This window comes from Lycium ferocissimum, chromosome 5, assembly GCF_029784015.1.
Source record: "Lycium ferocissimum isolate CSIRO_LF1 chromosome 5, AGI_CSIRO_Lferr_CH_V1, whole genome shotgun sequence".
Taxonomy (NCBI): domain Eukaryota; kingdom Viridiplantae; phylum Streptophyta; class Magnoliopsida; order Solanales; family Solanaceae; genus Lycium; species Lycium ferocissimum.
Genome location: NC_081346.1, coordinates 919,383 through 941,673, shown reverse-complemented (window position 1 = coordinate 941,673; position 22,291 = coordinate 919,383). Strand labels below are relative to the sequence as shown.

Below are 22,291 nucleotides of genomic sequence, written 5' to 3'. Positions count from 1 at the left end.
CCTTTACAATTATTGAATCCTTACATGCTAACTTTTTGAGAATATATTTCTAAGCAAAAAGAATCTTTAGAACAAGATGCAAGTTCTTTTACATCTCCTCTTAAAAGGAAAACGGTTGAGTCGTGGAAAAAGCCATACGAGGCGCGGTATAAGATCGGCCACGAAGAACTTTGGACCTGATTTTCAAGTCTATTTGGTTGAAAAATATCTGAAAGTTATCTTTTGACGGTATCTTCCCATGATGCTCCTTTCGTGAAGCTATTGATGATGAAATGCGTTATCATGTCGAATGATACATGGATTTTGTCAGATCTTCCTGAGGGGGTGTAAACCTATTGGTTGTAGATGGATTTTTAGGAAGAAATTAAAATCTGATGGTACTATAGATAAGTACAAAGCTCGCTTGGTAGCAAAAGGTTTTACTCAAATGAAAGATATTGATTATTTTGATACCTTTTTTTGTGGCTCGGATGACATCTATTCGGCTCTTAATTGCTTTAGCAGCGATTCATAATATGATAATTCATCAAATGGATGTGAAGACCCGCGTTTTTGAATGGAATCTAGATGAAGAAGTTTACATGAAACAACTTGAAGGGGTTCATCATTCTGACAGTCGAGAACATAAAGTTTGTAAACTTATTAAATCTTTTTATGGATTAAAACAAGCTCAAGCAATGGCGTGAGAAATTTAGAAAGGTCATGATTTCTAATGGCTACTCAATCAATGGTGGCGATATATGCATATTCGGTAAATTTCAAGAAAACTGCGGAGTTATAATGCATCTCTATGTGGATGACATGTTGATCTTTGGAAGCGATATTGAAAGAGTTAAAAAACAAAATCATTTTCTTGCTTCTCGATTTGAAATGAAGGATCTTGGAAGAAGGCGATGTAATTTTGGGCATTAAAATTGTGAGATCGACTAATGCTTTGACTCTTACTCGAACAAGTTATATTGAAAGTTCGAAGGGTTTGGTCATTTTGATGACAAGCACACTCCTCACCACCGTTGATCCACAGCATCAAACTGGTGCGAAACTCTAGTGACGTTCTTGATCAATTGACGTATTCTCGGATTGTTGGAGGTCTTATGTATGCCATGCATTGTACCGGAGCCGGATATTGGTTATGCGGTAGGAACTTTGAGCAAGTTTACTAGTAACCCGGAGTTGAACATTGGAATGCCTTAATTCGTGTTTTAAGGTATCTAAAGGGGCACGATTAATAATGGCCTACATTATTCTACCTTTCCAGCGATTAATGAAGGCTATAGTGATGCTACTTGGAATTCGATCCAAATGACTCTAAATCTATTACGCTTGGATTTTCACTTTGGTAGGAGCGACGATCTCTTGGAAATCAAAGAAGCGGACATGTGTGCTCACTCGACCATGGAGTCAGAATTTATAGCTATGTACATTGGAGAAAAGGGCGGCGGCTTCGAAGTATCTTTGATAGATATTCCTATGTGGAGTAAACCAATGCCACCTTTGACTATCTGTTGTGATAATAAAAGCTATATTTTTCGGGCTTCAAGTGATTGTTACAATAGCAAATCGAGGCAAGTTCGTCTCGAAACACAATCATGTGAGAGACTATTGGAGGATGGCATAATATCACTTCAATATGTGAAGTCTAGATTTAATCTAGCGAGATCCTTTGTCTAAAGGATTAGGCAAAGAGTTAGTAATGGAAACTTGTAAAGGGATGGGAATAAAGCATTGTTGTAAACTAATGGTACTTTATGGTAACTACTGCCTAATGATGTAATCTTAGGTTCAAAGGGAAAAACAAGTAAAGTTACAATTGTGGAGCACGTAATAAAAATTCCATTTCTTCAAAGAGTGAGTAAATGTGCATAGGTTGAGATTCTATTCTCTTAATAAATCTATAAGACCGATCTCGGTTGGAGTTAGTATGACGACTCTTGATAGATTTACCAATATTCCTATTGTAGAGGATGAGATTATATTCTCTTAATAAGTCTATAAACGGTATCGGTTGGAGTGTGTGGAACCCTCTTGATAGATTTACTGACACTTTCTTGTAAAGGAGGATGAGATTAAATTCTCTTAATGAATTCGTAGACTATTTGGTTGGAGTATGCAAAGTTACTCTTGATGAATTCCCGCGCTAAGTGCGAAGTGGAGCGCTTCAATAAGATTTTTAACGGGGGGGGGGAAATCTTAAAGCACTTAGTTTAAGGATTCGGGGACACGTAGGCGTAAGGTGTCGAAGGATTACGATTTTCACGGGAACATAGTAATGTGCGTGGAAATTTTTCTACTTCATTTAATGATCTACTCGATTCAAGATTCGTTCACTAAGTAGTCAATGATTTAGAATGTATTCACTAGCTAATGGTTCAAGTCAAAAGACACCATTATTGATGCATATTACTAGATTAATGTCTCAAAAATATTTTCAAAATTTCTTGAAACAAGTGGGGGATTGTTAAGTTAATGTTTTAATTAATTTTGAAACATTTCATATGACAAAGTTTTTCAAACTAAATGAATGTGAATTTGAAGATACATTCTTCATTTAGTATTTTACGTTTTAGGTTCTTGAAAGTTGCATGTATTTTAAGAAAAAATTCATGAACCTATTTTAAATCTATTTAATGAAAACTTTTATGTTATGTAATTTTTTATCCTATAAATAGTGTTTCGTTCTTTTTGGAAAAGGCAAGCACTTGAAGAAAACAATTTCCTCTTAAAACTTTAGAGACATTGATCAAAGGTGAAATCACCAATTCAAGAATAGAAGAGCAACTTTCTTGAATGCTACTTGTTGTGGCTTAGTTGAATCGAAGATAGAGTTGTTATTTATTCTTCGTTTGCTCGTGGGAAGACTCAATATCTTCAGAAAACGTCTTCGTGCCTCTAAAACAAGTTTATTTTTATTTCTTTTATTATTATCATTCTTGTTCTAACATAAGTTGTTTCGACTTTTTTAAATGTATGGTAACCACTTAAAACCATTTGTGCTTAAAATAAGTCCAAAAAATAATTGTACATTTAAAACTTGTTTATCTAAAGCAGAACATAGTGAAAACAGCTTATAAGCCAAAAAAAATAAGTTAGGCTATTTCTATTTATTTTTTTGAAACTTATAAGCTACTTTTTTTAAGTCCGACAATTTCTCTTAGTCAATTAAACACCATTCTCTGAAAATTTATATCATATATATATATATATATAAAAGCATGCAAAGAAGTGACTTGGCATCATAGATTCACGGGATTTGCATTTATCTCTTTTTACATAATTTTTCCCTAATTTTAAATTTTTTTAAAAACGTCATTAATTAAGGAAATTAGGGTATTCAACAGTCGCCTCTATTCCCCAAAAATTAAAAGGACGCTTGTTCCTCCTTTTCCCAGACGTTTCTCATCTTCCCCTTTGTTATAGCGCCTTTTTCTTTCCCTCTTCTTCCTCCCTTCGCCATCCCTTCGTCATAGTTACTCACCAAGGTAAATATCTCTTTCTTCCTTTCAAATTTGTTTGGTTAGTGTTGGTTCTTCTCTGTTTCTCCTCCTTCTGTCAATTTCAGTCCTTTCTTTGTTTCAAAATCTAATCTTACGCCGACTTTTAGCCATTTTCATTCATCGGTATGTTTGTGTTTTATTCTTGACAATGATTGTACTTAGATCCAGTAAAAAAATTCCCGGATAAAACACCTGGGCTGAAGTGTTCTACTTGAATAAAGCTACACCACCGGAGAGAAGCCCGTGGTCGGAGGAGGAAAAATATAGGATTTTGGTATTTTTCTCGATTTTTTACTTTTCTCTGTTTTACCTCTATTTTACAATGGACAAATTACATTTCTATAATGTAAGTCAATTGTAAAATACACTTATGTATTAGATAATACTTATTAGATAAATATGCGTTAATGAATAGTGTTATTATCTCATCTTTCATGAAACATAAAGTAATATTGTGCGTGTTTACTCTTCAATGTTTATCATGCTTTAGGATCTGCTACTATACACAACATGTATGGTTGACCTGCCAGGAATAATTGTTCAGAATTTTCTCCGTCTTTCCAGATCTCAGATTATATTGTATTTTGCGGGACTTGGTTCTGTGAAGTGCAATGTATTTACTTAGATAAGTATTGATGTAACTTTATTTGGCTTTGATTCAAATACTGTCTCCCATTTGCACGATTGTACTGCAATAATATTTTGGGTAATCATCAGTGCTTAATTTTCCTTCGATATATAATAACGCTAACTATTTTACTTTCCTTTTACCCAAACTGATTTTTCGATGATTAGTTGTGTTCACCTTGCCTTTTCGTTTCTTCTTTCATTGGTTCTCTTCATCACTTCCGGCTTTGCTTCTGCTTCATGTTAGTTCGCTCTTTGTGTAGAATGCCTACATTCATATATATATATATTCCTTATTTATGGGGGAAAAAGAGTGCCTATAGACTCCAGTTTGAGTCAATATCGAACGAATCGATGAGGTTTTTCCTTCTTTTTGAGTTTCAACTGTCATTACTTACTCGACTTTTTCCTTCATTTTGAGAATTAACTCTCATTACTTATTTAGTCAATTGTAACTTAAATCACCTTTAAATCCATTAATCCTTTTACTTAGAAAATACTTTATTTAAAACATGAAGATAAAGAACAAATACATATCTCATATTGATCAGGGACGATGACGATGCACAGAAGATGCAAAATGACACATTCATTCTTGCACCATTATTTTAGAAGTCGGGGAAGTGGTATGTTGCCTACTACTATTTGTTTTTCCCTGCTAATCTATCATATTGAGATTTTATGGCAGACAATTGTTTCCAATTTTCATTGTTTTGATTTTAACTTTTTCTTCTTTTTCCCCTTGAACTTGATGTTAATTTACATTTTTTTTTCCAGCAATCGGAGAATGACAATGATATAAATATACCGAGACATGATTAAGTTGTTTTTGTACAACTACCTTTATTTATATGTAATTAGTGGTCATAAGATTTAAATTATGTACTTTTAATTTTGAACCCTCCTCGAATCATCTTAGCGATAGGTTGTTTATAAGTATTTTTGTTGTATACAGTCTAAATTCTCTAATCATCAGGCATTACTTTACATATTCTCTAATTACTACTGTATATAAACGCAGGTTTTGGATTTTTAGTCGTCCTCACAGGGGTAGGATAGTAATTTTGTTTGATTTTTGATGCAATGAAGTGGCTACACATGGCTGCTGAAGTTGTCTTTCTAGACGTATGGCAGTAGGTCCAATAGCCAATTTGTTTTTCCTCTTTCTTCTTTCACGGTGAAATCTTAAAAAAGCATACCCCACCTCCAAGCAAGACCTAAAAAAATGGCTTGAAACCCATTAGAAAAATCACAGACGTAACTTCTCATTTAATTTTAATGGCGTTACCTTAATTTACTATAAATTTTTTTAATTTAATACATCGATAGCCTCTTAAAGTTGTTGCTAAATTTCATTTAAACATTTGAACTACAACTTATTCCAATTGAACATCTGAATACGTGGTAACGACAAATTTTGAAAAATACTTTTGCGCGTTTTCAAATGTCAATATGTCTCCTCCTTTAATTATACACATTAACCTCAACAAATCATAAAATATTAGGCATGTCCTGATTTACGTTGTTGTGTTTAATAAAGAAGATGTCATATTTTATGTTGTTAATTACCTAACAGATGCTAGCACACGCAAAAGTTTTTTAAAAATTTGAATCGAAATTGTCTAATAGGATCACATTATAAGGTGATGTCTTTCAATTGGAGCAAGTTATAATTCGGATGTCTAAATGAAATTCTTGTGAAATATAATGAACTATTGATATATTGAGTGGGGAGTGATGTTTACTGCCATTTTGTGCAAGTGATCTTACCAATTTGGCTAATGGGTACATGTACACCAATCATTTAATACTCGCCTCATCTCAATTATGTATAACACTGTTTGACTATGGATAAAGTTTAGAAGAAATTAAGACTTTTAATTTTTGATGTCTAAGAAATTTGTATGACTACAAATTATTTTATTACGAGCAAAGGAAAATTTTATAATAAGTTATTTTTAGATAAAAATTTAAAGTTAAATTTAGGCCCGGGCTTAGCATGGGCCAAGAGCCACTAGTATTAAGGCCTAATTACATGACATAACAAACATATAGTGAGTATTAACATTTAGTAGCTATAGTTTAACTTAATTACTTCTCATAACAAACATTTATGTATTAATAACATTTAGTAACTATATATATATACACACACACAAATAGAATCTGCATTTATTCGCTTTTTGACCCCTCCATCTCTCTCCCCTTCTTCCCTCTTTTCATTGTAGGCCAGTGACCACGGAGCCTCGGCGAAATGCCCATTTCTAAAAATTACGCCATTTCCATTACCCTCGATCTGTTTCTTCACACTACATGTCTTCGATGACGTGGATATCCCTTCTCGTAGGATCTGGGCCGCGCGAGAAGCTGTTGGAGTGACGGGATAGTTACACGGTGGTGACGATTTTATTTGTATTCGCCGGATTTTTTCGGTCGGATACGGAAACATGGTGTTGATTCTAATAGGATCGATGACAAGTGTATGATCCGGACTTCCAATGGATGGGTTTCTTGAAAACTTTCAAAAACCGAAGGAATATTTATGCTTGTGAATAGTACTGAGAGAATCCATCCATTTTTGTTTTGTGGTACACCATCCATATTTAATTAAACTACTCAAAGGAATCATCTACTACAAAAGAACATTGTCGAGTCTAATATTTTGTGAATGTTCGCCGGAATTTTTTCGGTCGGATACTGGAAAAAGTTGATTTTTGCTTTATTTTGTTGTATATTTATTGTGTATATAATATTTTTCGTTTGTATTTGTTGTATATATACCGGAAAATATGGTGTATTTGTTAAATTTTTGGTGTATCTATGTTGTATACGGCATTTATACATTGTATACATATCAAAAAATATGATGTAGTTGTGTAATTATTGGTGTATATGTATTCGGTTTTTTCGTTGTATTCATGAATACAACAAACCAATATGAATACGATAGAAAAAATTGTTGTATTCATGAATACGGCTAAAAAAAAAAAATTGAATACACATGTGGGAGTTAAGTGATTTTTCTGAACGTAAATATTGAAACATTAGTTATGCAGTTTGATTAAACCCCAAATGTTTGTTATTTATGTAAAATGCCCTAGTATTAATCTATATATCTATATATATTATTAAAAAGAGGATAGTTTTAAGACAAAAGTTAGTTAGTTAGGTAATAGTTAGTTACTTTAGTTATTGTTTTGAATTTTAATTTAAAAATAATTGGGAATAAAGTTAATAAATGCAAAAAGAAAAATAAAAAATGATAAACGCAGGGAAAATTTGGTTCCACCAAATCAGGGTAATGGTCGGAACTTCTAAACTGTTACTTAGGATTATATAGTTTTGCATTTTATTTTTATTTGTATTTGTATCTTTAAAAAAGGAAGAAAAAAAGAGATAAAGAAAAGAGAAAGGGAAAAAAACAAAAAAAACAAGGGAAAAAAAAAAAAAAAAAAAAAACTAACCTTAGTGCACGTCTCTTGCAAACACACATGCACGGTTAAAAATTTTAAAACACGTTTTTTAATCCTTTTTTTAGAAAATTTAATTTTCAAAAAAATATAAACAGTAGAAAAACTTTTTTTAGAACGTGGAACATGGAAGTTAAAAGAGAGACCGAAAAGTTTGAAAGATTATATAACTTCTTTTGAGAATGAGAGATTGAATTTAAACTAAAGATAAAGTTTTTAATTTTTACATTTTAAAGAAAAGGCAAAAGAAGAGAGATGAAAACTTACTAGCTACATAATCCGTATCCATTTCCATCCACGTTCTTGGCAACCAGGCATGCACATAACGGACTGCGCGCGTAAATAACATCAGAGAAAGATTTTGTGAGCATTTTCATCTTCATCTTCCTCTGTTAGCATTCAAGTTTCACCAATTTAAAATGACGCAGATCTTTCTTCTTCTTCACAATTTCATTTAACAAATAACATCGTCGCCACTACTCTTCTTCTTCTTCACCATAATCCAACCCGCATTCCCTTTCTATTGCCCATGTTTGTTGAGGTTCATGACACTTTCTTTATCTGAATATATCGTATTGAGTCGATAATTTATCACTGCTTCTTGAAAATATATTACTTAATATTTACTCTTACTCTTTGTATATATTTTTATCACCATCTTTAATGGAGTATGTTTATATATTTTGTTTCATTTGACGGATGGATTGATCTAATGTGTCTCAAATCACTTCCAATGGCACACAAGAGGAAGAATTATTTAGAGGATTATAAAAGAGGCTTGAACATAAGCACGAAATGTATTTTACTCTAATCTTTGCTTATATTAAATATTTATATTTTTTTAAAGAAAACATATATGTGGTTGAAACAACTACTCCATGTATGCGCAACGGAATCCTAAAATAGTGCAGCCATTATTCAAGGCACGTTGAGGATTCTCTTTTTTTTTTTTTTTTTTTTTTTTTTGTTGTTGGATGTTATCATATTTTTTATATTAACTATTTAAACTAAAAAATAAATTTTAATTAAACTAATCGTTGGTGAATTTAAGTCAAAAGATAAATATTGATTCCTAAAATCGTGCAAGCACAATCAAAGCCACGTTTAGGACTCTTTTTTTTAAAAAAAAATTATCAGATTTTTTATATTAACTGTTTAAGATTAGTCTTGAAGAAATAGGACTAATATAAATTCAAATTGTTTGATTTCTGTAGCTTATAATTAATCAAACTCATTGAGTTTCCAATTACGACTTACGAGAATTTATATGTTGAAATAAAGTTGTCAAATAATCATCCAACAAAAGACTTATGACTACAGTAATATAAGGACAGATTAATTATAGTTCAAGTAAATAAATTGATTATTATAGTTTTCATATCCTTATATCTTAATAGAATAATTTTTTTTGTCATACAGGATCTTTACAATGGATAAAAAGATTATAGGTCATATATATATCAAATATCTCTGCACAATTGTCAAGGTATATTGTTCATGTTTAATTTAACTTTTAAAAAAAATTATCTTTTTATTATTTACAATTAATACTACATTTATCTTTTGTCACAGATAAAATTAAGGAATTCGAAGGTTCCGTAGATCTGATGTATACAAATAACTCACAAATGCGAAAGAAATATTTGAAAAATCAACATGCACAATGGGCTTAAAGTATATAATGGAGTTTTACTAAATCATTTGTGTAAAGAATGACTGTGAATATATTATGTATGTATATGACTCTTAGATGCGTCCACCGTGTGAATATATACATATCTTTGTACATGTATTTGAATTGCATATGCATGATGAAAGGGTGTAGTGTATCTTTTTCAGAAATTTTTCAATCACAATTTTTTCTTTTACAATTTTTTTTGCATAAACACAGTTCCATCTTCTAGAATAAATGCTATATGTAAATTAGTTTTTTGAATGGTAAGACAAAACTAATTAAAATAAGAGTCTTATGTCTTTACAATTTTTTAGGAATAATATTTTCTACTTTATTCCAATGTTATTTCTTCTCCCTCTTTTGTTGATGATTATTAGTTCTATTTATGATTATCAATTTTTTTTAAAAATATTGGAGCTTATATTTGTGCTGAATGAAATTATGGGGACGCAATAATAGAATAATCATAATCATTGATATTATCTCTAATTCAATTTGCTTTGTAATTATTTATTTATTGTAGTCAATTGATATAAAAGACTTTAGACTGTTTGAAGAAATGCTCAGTAATGAAGCAATAGAAGCTACATATTTTAGTCAATTGATATAAAAGACTTTATACTGTTTGAAGAAATGGTCACTAATGAAGTAATAGCAGCTACATATACATAGAAAATATTAGTCTGCAATAATACAGATACAAAAAAATGAGACATAAAATTTGCAATATCACACATGATTCATATACATATGTTTCTATTATTTCTCCGCTCTTTTTTCTTTGATACGGTCCGCGCATCGCGCGGGTAAGTATACTAGTTGTATATATAAATTTAAATCTTAAACACATTTACAGAATTTTTTTGCTTCGCCATTAAAATAATATTTCACATTGGTAAGAGAAATGAATTATTTTCTTCTTATATGATTTTGGACATTCCTCACCTCTTAGAGTTATTATTATGCCTGCTTCTCCTGCCCGTGAATTAATACTACTAACGACACAACGTTGCAATGAAATTTCTCTAAGGCGGACTGCTTTTTTGGTTATGGGTCTTCCACTAACAATATCTAAGTGAACACACCATCATGATAGACTTGGACTAAAACCAATACAATTTCCCACTTTCCACAATTATTCATCAGTTTCATGCACCATTCTACACTTGCCCTAAAATAATTTTTAATTTTTTGCTGCAGTTGCAAGATTTTAGATTTTAATTTAGGTCTCCATGTGACCTATAGGTCACGGGTTTGAGCCGTGGAAGCAGCCTGTATTAAAGTGGGTTTGTGTGCATCGCCCTTCTTCGAACCATGCTAACACAGGATATTTTGTGTATCGGACTGCTATTTTTTTATTTTACTGAGCTTAAACGCCTCCAGGCTCTAGACAATGGACGAGAGATGAGATAAGAGATAAACCTCTTTTACGTATAACAGGTTTTGGGAAAAGAATTCAGGTTTGGTTTTTCATCCTTGTGCTTTTTGAATATTTAATAGAAACAAAAGAAATCTTTCTGTACATTTCGATTTATGTGAGCACTGTTGTTAGAGATTCTGACTTGGAAAACTTGACCTTCTGTTACACATTTCTATTTTGAGGCAAAACGTAGAAACTTACAACTTGTCATTCTGTTTTCTCCTTTTGGTTCATTACTCTCATCAATTTATTTAATGTGATTTTGTTCGACAAAACACAGAATTGAAGAAAGACTTCAAAATTGCATGATTTATTAAATATAACATAACATTTGTATGAATATAATACTTTTCAAACTTCTTTTTTTATATGATATTTAATATTGTGTAGCTATAAAATGTTTTCATCAAAAGGTAATTATGAAAGGTTCAAATTACCTACTTCATAGCCAAAAAGGGATGACTTTTTCAAAAACTAAAAATAAAAGAGTGACAAATAAATTGAAAAGTCGAGACTATTAACTTTCATACACAAACTATACACCAAAACATAGTAAAATAATCCTCTAAAGTCTAAACTGTTTTCACTGCATTATTTCAATTTAGTGGACTGTGGGGTCCCCTAAACTGTTTTCACTGCAATATTTCAATTTGGTGGACTGTGGGGAACCCTTTTTTCACGTGGGGTACCTTATACAGTTATTCTACGAAGTTGTTTCACGCCCTGTTGAAGGTAACGAGAAAATAAGAAATAATTTCATGGAAGACCCAAAGGCAACTTAAATAAAGTTTCCAGGAAATTATTAGATTTTTCCTTTACAGAAGTCCACTCTCTCCATTAGAATAACAGAAAATGACAATCTTCATAGCACTATTCAGTCTTCTCCAAAACACTATAAATACAGCCCATCAGCGGAACCATAAACTCCACCATTGAAACAATTACAACTACAAGCACTACCAATACTCATTTCCAAAAGCACAAACAACTCAATGGAAGGTACTACCTGGACTGCATATGCAGCAGTATTTCTTGGTACTTTGTTTCTTCTACTCCTTTCCAAATATCTTCGCCAGAGGAAACTCAACTTACCTCCAGGCCCAAAACCATGGCCAATCATCGGAAATTTAAACCTCATGAGCGAACTTCCTCACCGATCAATCCACAAACTTTCCCTCAAGTATGGTCCCATTATGCATCTCCAATTCGGGTCATTCCCCGTTGTAGTGGGCTCCTCCGTCGAAATGGCCAAAATTTTCCTCAAAACCATGGATGTCAACTTTGTAGGCCGGCCTAAAACGGCTGCAGGAAAATACACCACCTACAACTATTCAGATATCACCTGGTCCCCGTACGGATCCTATTGGCGTCAGGCACGTAGAATGTGCCTGATGGAGTTGTTCAGTGCTAAAAGGCTCGATTCATATGAGTATATTCGGGCAGAGGAACTCCATTCTCTTCTCCATAATTTAAACAAATTATCAGGGAAACCGATTATGCTGAAAGATCATTTGACGACGCTGAGTTTAAATGTTATTAGCAGGATGGTACTAGGGAAGAGCTACTTGGACGAGTCTGAGAACTCGATTGTGGATCCCGAGGAATTTAAGAAGATGTTAGACGAGTTGTTTTTGCTAAATGGTGTCCTCAATATTGGAGATTCAATTCCCTGGATTGATTTCATGGACTTGCAAGGTTATGTTAAGAGGATGAAAGTTGTGAGCAAAAAATTCGACAAGTTTCTGGAGCATGTACTTGATGAGCATAACGCGAGGAGGAACGCAGTGGAAAATTATGTTGCTAAAGACATGGTGGATGTTTTATTGCAGCTTGCTGATGATCCAACTCTGGAGATTAAGCTGGAAAGACATGGAGTCAAAGCATTCACTCAGGTATCCACTTTTCTTTTCTTGACGATGTATATAACTTAAACTCGAAAAATAATAGAAGTAACGGTTAGTAGAACGAAAAACATAAAAGGCTACATAGTTATGGGTAATATTCATTACCGCGCGCTAGATCACAATTGCTCTGCTCCACTCGAGGTGACAGTATAATTATGAATTCCAATTTGATTGGTATGGACATTGACAAGATATTGTTGTACTATTTTGGTGGACCTAAAATTTAGTTATCATGTTTCAATAAGCAAAAGAATATACTCGTAATTATTGAACTGTCAATGATAATGTTACTGAAAATGACATCAGATCCACTTTCTATCAGAGTAGAACGGACAAAATGAGTGAATCCAACTGTAGATAAATTACAAGAAAGTTTTAGAAAATAGAAAGTCGCTATTAAAAAACAAGAATCAGCGACAGACAAATATTGTAGCTAAATAACAAAATTCAAGACTAATCCTATTTTGCGATAGATTATCAAAAATGATTGTTAGCAAAAAGGTATTTAGGAATAGACTAGTGACGAAGATCGTAGCTAGTCAAACTAGACAGACTATTCATATTCGTTTTTTATGCTTGGTTATAGTTGATGACAAGAGTAAAATGTGTATTGCACAATCAGGATTTGTTGGGCGGTGGAGCCGAGAGTTCGACGGTGGACAGGTGGAGTGGGCAATTTCAGAGCTGCTAAAGAAGCCAGAGATTTTCAATAAGGCTACTGAAGAATTGGATCGTGTGATTGGCCAGAACAGCTGGGTACAAGAAAAGGACATTCCAAATCTTCCTTACATTGAGGCAATTGTCAAAGAGACTATGCGACTGCACCCCGTGGCACCAATGCTGGTGCCACGTGAGTGTCGAGAAGACTGCAAGGTAGCTGGCTACGATGTTCAGAAAGGGACCAGAGTCCTCGTTAGCGTGTGGACCATCGGAAGAGACCCTACATTGTGGGACGAGCCTAAGGCGTTCAAACCTGAGAGGTTCCTCGAAAAGTCCATCGATGTCAAAGGACATGATTTTGAGCTATTGCCATTTGGAGCTGGGAGAAGGATGTGTCCGGGATATAGTTTGGGGCTTAAGGTGATTCAAGCTAGCTTAGCTAATCTTCTACATGGATTTAAATGGTCATTGCCTGATAGTATGACACCTGAGGACCTCAATATGGAGGAGATTTTCGGGCTCTCCACTCCAAAAAAGTTTCCACTTGCAGCTGTGATTGAGCCAAGACTTTCACCAAATCTTTACTCTGTTTGATTCAGCACTGATGTGGTTCCATCAAGACAGACTGTTTGTTTGAATTGCCGCTCCAAGTCTATTGTAGTCCTGTATCAAAATTATCTATGTCATAAATAATGCAGATGAATTTTCAATTTTTTACATTAAAGCAGAGCTTTGTCCTTATTGAATCTTAAATCCACGAATAGTATAAATCTTATCATGGGTCTTATGTTTTTCAGTTGTTTCAAAAATAATTCATCACATTTTATTCTTTTAATAGAATTTTGGTTGACAATGCGCGAACATTTATGTGTAACGTAAACAGTGTGTCAAAAATTGTAAGAAAATGTTTCATAAATTGCTATTTTGTACAAGTAGACCTGCTATTTCAAAAATTCATGCAGAAGGATTACTAAATTGGATTATTTAAGTAAAGTTAAACTGGGGAAAAGTAAAAGCAGGGGATCATGAGGCCAATAAAGACATGTAAGTACATATTTTCTTTCTCATTCGATCTTGGTAGTTGATTTTGAGAAATGAATTGATTACCTAACTTTCCGTTCTGTAATTATGTTTCATATCAGTTCAGGGAATGGATTGTGTTTTCCCTTCTAAGCTTTTGAGACTTTTTAACATCATGAGTTGGCTTTTGAAGTTGAATCAGCTTGAAATCAGAGTCACATTATCACAGCCTTGCTAAACATTCTAGATATTAGAATAGAAACTAGACGACTCCTATAACTAAACAACTTAAAATAAAACTAATTATTCTAGCAAGTCAACAGAAACATTCAATAGTGTCCATGCTATAAATGTCAGATAATCTCACATTGGACTAGATTCACCTCACAAAATAACTTTTGAAGCTCAGTTAGTCTCAAAATCAAATTTTCTTAATAAAATTTCTAACTTTCCACAAATGTTCATAAGCTTTATGCACTTTTGCCACTCTACACTTGCCTTAAAAGTAGTGGTACTAGTAATTTTTATCTTATGCCAAAATTGCAAGTTGTTGATTTTACTGAGCTTAAAACACCTCTAGGCTCTAGATGTATGACGAGAGATCAACATGTTTTGGGAAAATAATTCTGACTGGAAAATAATTCTGACTTTGGTTCTTCATCTTTGTGCTTTTTCTGGTTTCAAAAGTTCAATAGAGAAAAGAAACTACTAGCTGCCACACTGGGATAATAAGCTCTTGCGTCTAATGGCATTTTTTGGATGGGGCCACCATCATTTTTTTTAAATAATTGTGATATTGGAAAGCTTTCGGACCTCGATCATTTCACTAGATATATGTTAGTTTCCACCAGCTCAGAATTTGATAACTCTACCAATCAAAGCTTAGGCAAATAAGAAAAAATAACCAATAACTGAATTTTTATTAGAATTTGGATTAATTCTACAGGTTAAAAACTTACTTTATCGGCCACAACACACACTTTTATATGCGTGGCCACCCTCATTATTTTGAGCTCTTAATATTCCCTTGTCGTTAACTGTACGGGTTGTTTGAAGGGCAAATCTACATAGAGAATAGCATCAAAAGCTGCCAAACTTAAGAAAATGATCCATCAACAAAAAATACAAACTTGTCTTGTGAATAGGTCACAATCAATTGTGAAATAGGAAAAAAAAAAAAAAATCCGGGAAGTTCTTTATTAATTTCCTTATGATCTATACGCACTGTTTTCTTTTTCTTTCTCGGTTGGATAGTTGTTGGGCAGCCCACAGTGTCGTAAGAGTAGTTAAGGGTCCAAAGCTATGAACTTTCTTTGCTTAATACAGAAAAAATAAAAGAGGTCAAGATGCAAAAAGAAAAGGCCTTTACGGTTGTTGACACAGCTTGATTCATATTTCATGATACTTTATTGGTTGTTATAATGTGAAATCGAACAGTTCACAAATAAAAAATATATAGCACGATTACACAGAACAAAATGAAATGTTTATTTTAATATCACCATTCCAAATTAAGATCAAGAGTCAAGAGTCAAAGTCTAGGTAAACTTCGTGTCAAGTCTTTACAAAATTTAGCGGAAGCTGCATCATGTGCCAAACTTGAAAAACTTGACCTTCTGGTACTGTATTTGCTAACACATTTCTAATGTAAGGCAAAAACGTAGAAACTTGTCATTCTCTTAGAAGGACCAGTTTAACCGCTTAAATTCATGCCGATTTAAGTTAATCAAATAAATGAACTTCGATTAACAAATTATTAAATTAAAAAAAATTCTTCACAGTTTTTACTCTTGATTCATCTGTAATTTTTGTATACAAACTACAAATGGTTGATTTATCTGGTTGAATCCACCATATAGTTTGGCCAAGCTTATTTTTCTCCAAAAATACTTATTTTTTTCAATAAGTGTTTACTTTAAAAAGTGAAGTGTTTGTTCAAGCTTTTGGAAAAAATAAATGCTTCTGGAGAGTAGCAAAAACAGTTTTTCAAAAGCTTAAAAAAAAAAAAACTTTTGCTCAAAAGTACTTTTTTGAAAAGCACTTTTGAGAAAAATACATTTGGAAGTATTTTTTAAAAGCTTGATCAAATACTAATTACTGCTCAAAAGTCTTTTTTGAATTAAGTGGCCAAACACGAGCTGCTTTTCGTCAAAAGTAATTTTTTGAAAAGCATTTTTCAAATAAACTGATTTTAGAAGCTTTGACCAAACAGCCTATTAGTTCTAAACGAACACAAAACAACTTAGATTATATATTTCGCCCTAGGAGTGGTTTATTAAACAAAGGGATTAAACAAGGGAAAATGACCCAATAATACCTATTTAAGACTTTATATTACAAAATATAAGGATATTTTTCCTTATTTACAAAACATACCAATAAAATTAAAGTATACTAGATTTGGGCTTAATGGGATACCCACGATTTTAGGCTTTTTTTAAAGAAGAAAATCTGATTTTAAATGTGGACTTAATTCTAGGATAGTTACCATTCAACTTTTTCTTCTTTTTAAAAATATTTCTTTCTCTCTCTCTCTCTCTCTCTCCCTCTCTCTCCCTCTATGATAGACAACATTTTCATACTTAAAGTTCATCTTCTCTCCTAGTATGAATTTTCAAACCAATATTACAAAGTATTTTTTATTATTAACTTGTGTATTAATCGTATATAAAAATTGATTTGTATCGTTTTGAGATATATATGATCATTGTGTGTTTTGAAAATATGTATAAATTATATAAACTGTAGTTTTATATGTTGAAAACTAATATATGTATGAAATGTGTATGGAGTCTGCTATATGTCATTTTTTAGATATATGCGGCATAATGTGTATGAAATGCGAACAAATTCGATATCAATTAGTCTTAAAAATATTGAAAACTGATATATGCATGAAATGTGGATGGAATTTGGTTTGTATCAATCAGAAAACTTATTATACATATATACTTTCTCATAATCTATACATGCTCTGATAAGATTTTATACAATTTATATGTACTTTATCATAATCACAATATACATAAGCGCTTTTATACATATTTCATATGTAGAAATTATAACGAATTTATACATTTATACAAATTGCATACAAAAATTAATATATATTTATTTTACGTGTATGATCTTTGTATGGAATCCTGGTTTGTATCAATTACAAGTTTATTATACATATTTTTCTCAAAATTTATACATACTTTGATTAGATTTTATACAATTTATATGTACTTTATAATAATCAAAATACTCATATAATTTTTATACATATTTCATATATAAAAATTATAAGAATCTATACTGATTATACATATTGCATACGAAAATTATACATATATGTTTTTTGGTGTATGAACTTTGTACATAAAAATTACCAATTATAATGGACTTTTTAAGTAAAAGTTGGAGAAAATTAGATAACAATATCTCTTAATTTTGAATGGAGAGAGAAAAGTGGATGAAATAAGGAAGCAAAAGTTGGAAAAAATCAGGTAAATATATCTCTAAATTTTGAATAGAGAGAGAAAAGTGGATAAAATAAGTAAAACAATTTCCTTACTTTAAAGAATGTGTTTTATTTGCTTCTTTTTAATTTACCTAATTCGTATAGATTTTGTAACAAGTCTATTGATATATTTTGTAAATTGAAAAATATCATCATGTTCTGTAAATATACTCCCTTACCATGTACAATTATGTTTTTTGCCCATTAAACAGCTACTAGGATAACATTGTCTTCCCTTGTTAATCATTTACTTGAACCAGATCAGGCCAACATCCATCTCTATTTTCGTACCTTTTCTTTTAATGTTTCCTCTTTTATTTTTTTTATTTTTTTCTTTTGTGGGGTACCTTATAATATTAATCTAAGTTGTTTCACACCCTGTTGAAGGCAATCAGGAAGTGAGAAATAATTTCTTGGAAGAGCAAAGGCAACCGAACCAAAGTTTCCAGGAAATTATTGGACTTTTTCTACAGAAGTCCCACTCTGCCCATTAGAATAACAGCAAATGACGATCACAGATTATAAAGTAAGCAAAAATAATACTATAAAATAATCAATATCTATTGACTTATTAAATTATTCATTACTGTACTAGCACTATTAAAGTTTCTCTCCAACACTATAAATCCAGCCTATCACTGGAACCATAAACTCCACCATTGAAACAATTACAATCACCATCAGTCATCTTCATTCACTCTGAGTCATTACTAAAAGTACCAACAACTCCATGGAAGGTACAACCTGGGCTGCATATGCAGCAGTATTTCTCGGTACTCTCTTTCTTTCCCTCCTTACCAAATTTCTTCGCCAGAAGAAACTCAACTTACCTCCAGGCCCAAAACCATGGCCCATCATCGGAAACTTAAACCTCATGGGCGACCTTCCTCACCGCGCCATCCACGATCTCTCCATGAAATACGGGCCCATTATGCATCTCCAATTCGGGTCATTCCCAGTCGTAGTAGGCTCCTCCGTTGAAATGGCCAAAATTTTCCTCAAATCCATGGATATCAACTTTGTAGGCGGCCTAAAACAGGCTGCGGGAAAATACACCACCTATAACTATTCTTGATATCACGTGGTCCCCGTACGGATCCTATTGGCGTCAGGCACGTAGAATGTGCCTGATGGAGTTGTTCAGTGCTAAAAGGCTCGATTCATATGAGTATATTCGGGCAGAGGAACTCCAATCTCTTCTCCATAATTTAAACAAATTATCAGGGAAACCGATTATGCTGAAAGATCATTTGACGACGCTGAGTTTAAATGTTATTAGCAGGATGGTACTAGGGAAGAGTTACTTGGACGAGTCCGAAAACTCGATCGTGGATCCTGAGGAATTTAAGAAGATGTTAGACGAGTTGTTTTTGCTAAACGGTGTCCTTAATATTGGAGATTCAATCCCCTGGATTGATTTCATGGACTTGCAAGGTTACGTTAAGAGGATGAAAGTTGTGAGCAAGAAATTCGACAAGTTTCTGGAGCATGTACTTGATGAGCATAACGCGAGGAGGAACAAAGTGGAAAATTATGTTGCTAAAGACATGGTGGACGTTTTATTGCAGCTTGCTGATGATCCAACTCTGGAGATTAAGCTGGAAAGACATGGAGTCAAAGCATTCACTCGGTATCCAGACATTTCTTTCTTTACGATGTATATAACTTAAACTCAAAAAAATAATAGAAGTAACGGTTAGTAAAATGAAAAACATAAAAGGCTATATGTTATGGGTAATTTTCATTAACCGCGCACTAGATCCCAATTGCTCTGCTCCACTCGGGGTGACAGTATAATTATGAATTCCAACTTGATTGGTATGTGCATTGACAAGATATTGCTGAACTTTTTGTTGGCCCCAAAATTTAGTTATCATGTATCAACAGGAAAGAGAATCTACTCGTAATAATTGAACTGCCAATGATAATGTTACTGAAATGATATCAGATCCACTTTCTATCAGAGTAGAACGGACAAAATGAGTTAATCCAACCACAGATAAATTACAAGTTTTAGAAAATAGAAAGACACTATAAAACAAAAACAGGAATCGGCGACAAAATTCATGGCTAATCCTGTTTAGCGATAGATTATGAAAAATAATTGTTAGCTACAAGATATTTAGGAATAGATTAATGACGAAGATCATAGCTAGTCAGACTGGTCAGATTATTCGTATTCGTTTTTTATGCTTGTTTATAGTTGAGTAAATTGTGTATTGCACAATCAGGATTTGTTGGCTGGTGGAACTGAGAGTTCAGCAGTGACAGTGGAGTGGGCCATTTCAGAGCTACTAAAGCAGCCAGATATTTTCAATAAGGCTACTGAAGAATTGGATCGTGTAATTGGCCAGAATAGATGGGTACAAGAAAAGGACATTACAAATCTTCCTTACATTGAGGCAATTGTCAAAGAGACTATGCGACTGCACCCTGTGGCACCAATGCTGGTGCCACGTGAGTGTCGAGAAGACTGCAAGGTAGCTGGCTACGACGTTCAGAAAGGGACCAGGGTCCTCGTGAGCGTGTGGACCATCGGAAGAGACCCTACATTGTGGGACGAGCCTGAGGCGTTCAAACCTGAGAGATTCCTGGAGAAGTCCATCGATGTCAAAGGACACGATTTTGAGCTTTTGCCATTTGGAGGCGGGAAGAAGGATGTGCCCGGCTATAGCTTGGGGCTTAAGGTGATTCAAGCTAGCTTAGCTAATCTTCTACATGGATTTCAGTGGTCATTGCCTGATAATATGAGCCCTGAGGACCTCAACATGGATGAGATTTTTGGGCTCTCCACGCCAAAAAAGTTTCCACTTGCTGCTGTGATTGAGCCAAGACTTCCAGCAAATCTTTACTCTACTTGATTCAACACAACTGTGGTTCCATCAAGATAGACTTTTTCTATGTTTCAATGGTTCTCTAAATCTTACGATGTTTTTTTTTTTTTTTTTTTTTTTTGTCTGGTTATCCAACTTCTATCTTATGTCTTTTTCTTTGTGTCGAAGTGGTTTGTAGTGAATACAAAACGTGTATGTCATAATAAAGCAGATAACATTTCAGAATTTTTTACATTAGTTCCAAATTTTATTTTATTTTAAAATAATCCGACTCTTGCTAATCTGTCCTCCCAGTGCTATCATCCAAAGTCATGCTTGTGTTTTTTGTGGTTACAAATATTTCATAGGAAAAAGAAGCCTAATAGCTGCGACACTAAGATATATAACAAAATCGTACGTCTATATGACGCCCAGTCATTTCTAGGTGGTGGTACCACCATCATTATTTTGAGCTTTATCACCTTGTCCCAAAACTTATACAGCTTGTTTGACAGACTAATAAGTGATCGAGAAAACACTTGACTAATTGATCCGAAGATCCCTATTTAACTACTATAATAGTAAAGTTCATGGCTGTTCACCCTTCTCCTCGGCTTTGTTTTCCCACGGACGTAGTCTATAGTATCTCAAATTCAGGAACATTTTAAAATTTAACTTAGATACGCTCTCCGTAATCGTTCTAAGATTTTCTTTTTAAGAGTCGCCCTGAGTATGTATTTAAAAATCCCTAACTTTCATATGCTTCTTTGTTCTACGCATTTTGTTGTTTGCTACTCATATTGTCGATTAAATTTGTGAATCTAAGTTAATACTTTGTCACCTGATTACCGTTGGTTTGTTCCTTATGATGTTCCTTTATTAAATTTCTGATTTTAATGGCTTGCATGGTAACTCCGGATCACGTAAACCCATTTTTGGGTGTCTTCCTGGCAAGGAAAAGCAGGACTTTGGGTCCTACGTCTTAGCAGTGAATCTTCCATTATGGTTTTCTCATTATTGGAAGAAAATTTTCATGCTGAAGCAGAGTTGAACAATCCGACCACATCTTGACGACAAACAAACTGGACAAAACTATCTCCAACCTCATTGAACAGTAAGCGCAAGATGATGAATTTCGGACGAATCTTTATATTTGTAAAAAAGCTATTGATCATTATTATTATTTGCTACGAAGGGCTAAAAGAACTAAAGGCTTGAGAAGGCGTCGTACGTGGCGAGACTGGAAACCATTACGGAGTTGTCGTTGGTTCTTTCAAAAAACAGAACTATTAAATTAAGAGAAAACATTTTACTGGTGCTAAAAGTGCTAACATGTCTAAATATAGAGTGAAATAGATGGAACGAATAGTGACAATGCCAGAAATCCAAACATAAATTACAATCACATAAACTGTTTGAAGAAGATAACTAATGTAAAAAGATAGAAAAATTGGAGAAGGAGAAGTAACAGGACATATCTGTTTGGCTAACAGAGAATATAGAAGATTGCTGGAACAGTTTCATACATGATTCTTAGTTTTAAATAGACCGAAACAGTTGATGTTGGAGGTGTTTGTCCATAAGTTGATCATTGGAGATTTCATTCCAATTAAATGGCCTGGCGGTCGTGATTTAGCTTTCAAGTTAGGGGTTTCTTGCTTTTAATATAAAATAGATATAGATGCATAAATCCTGAAAGGCTA

The 22,291-nt window shown here is 33.2% G+C and overlaps 2 protein-coding genes and 1 long non-coding RNA gene across 3 annotated transcripts; all 3 read left to right on the top strand.

Moving 5' to 3' along the window:
• The first annotated feature begins 3,473 nt into the window (after nucleotides 1-3,473).
• LOC132058056 (uncharacterized) lies at nucleotides 3,474-5,132 on the top strand. Its single transcript, XR_009415173.1, has 3 exons — nucleotides 3,474-3,768; nucleotides 4,673-4,747; nucleotides 4,899-5,132. It is a non-coding gene; the product is annotated as an uncharacterized LOC132058056 (long non-coding RNA).
• Nucleotides 5,133-11,607: 6,475 nt separating this feature from the next.
• On the top strand, nucleotides 11,608-20,836 carry LOC132055292 (trimethyltridecatetraene synthase-like). The gene is made up of 2 exons (XM_059447027.1): nucleotides 11,608-12,578; nucleotides 20,007-20,836. The coding sequence occupies exons 1-2, from the start codon at nucleotides 11,679-11,681 to the stop codon at nucleotides 20,634-20,636; spliced, it is 1,530 nt and encodes a 509-aa protein (XP_059303010.1). The 5' UTR covers nucleotides 11,608-11,678; the 3' UTR covers nucleotides 20,637-20,836.
• LOC132055293 (trimethyltridecatetraene synthase-like) lies at nucleotides 13,179-14,022 on the top strand. Its single transcript, XM_059447028.1, has one exon. The coding sequence runs from the start codon at nucleotides 13,194-13,196 to the stop codon at nucleotides 13,842-13,844; it is 651 nt and encodes a 216-aa protein (XP_059303011.1). The 5' UTR covers nucleotides 13,179-13,193; the 3' UTR covers nucleotides 13,845-14,022.
• Nucleotides 20,837-22,291: the final 1,455 nt, after the last annotated feature.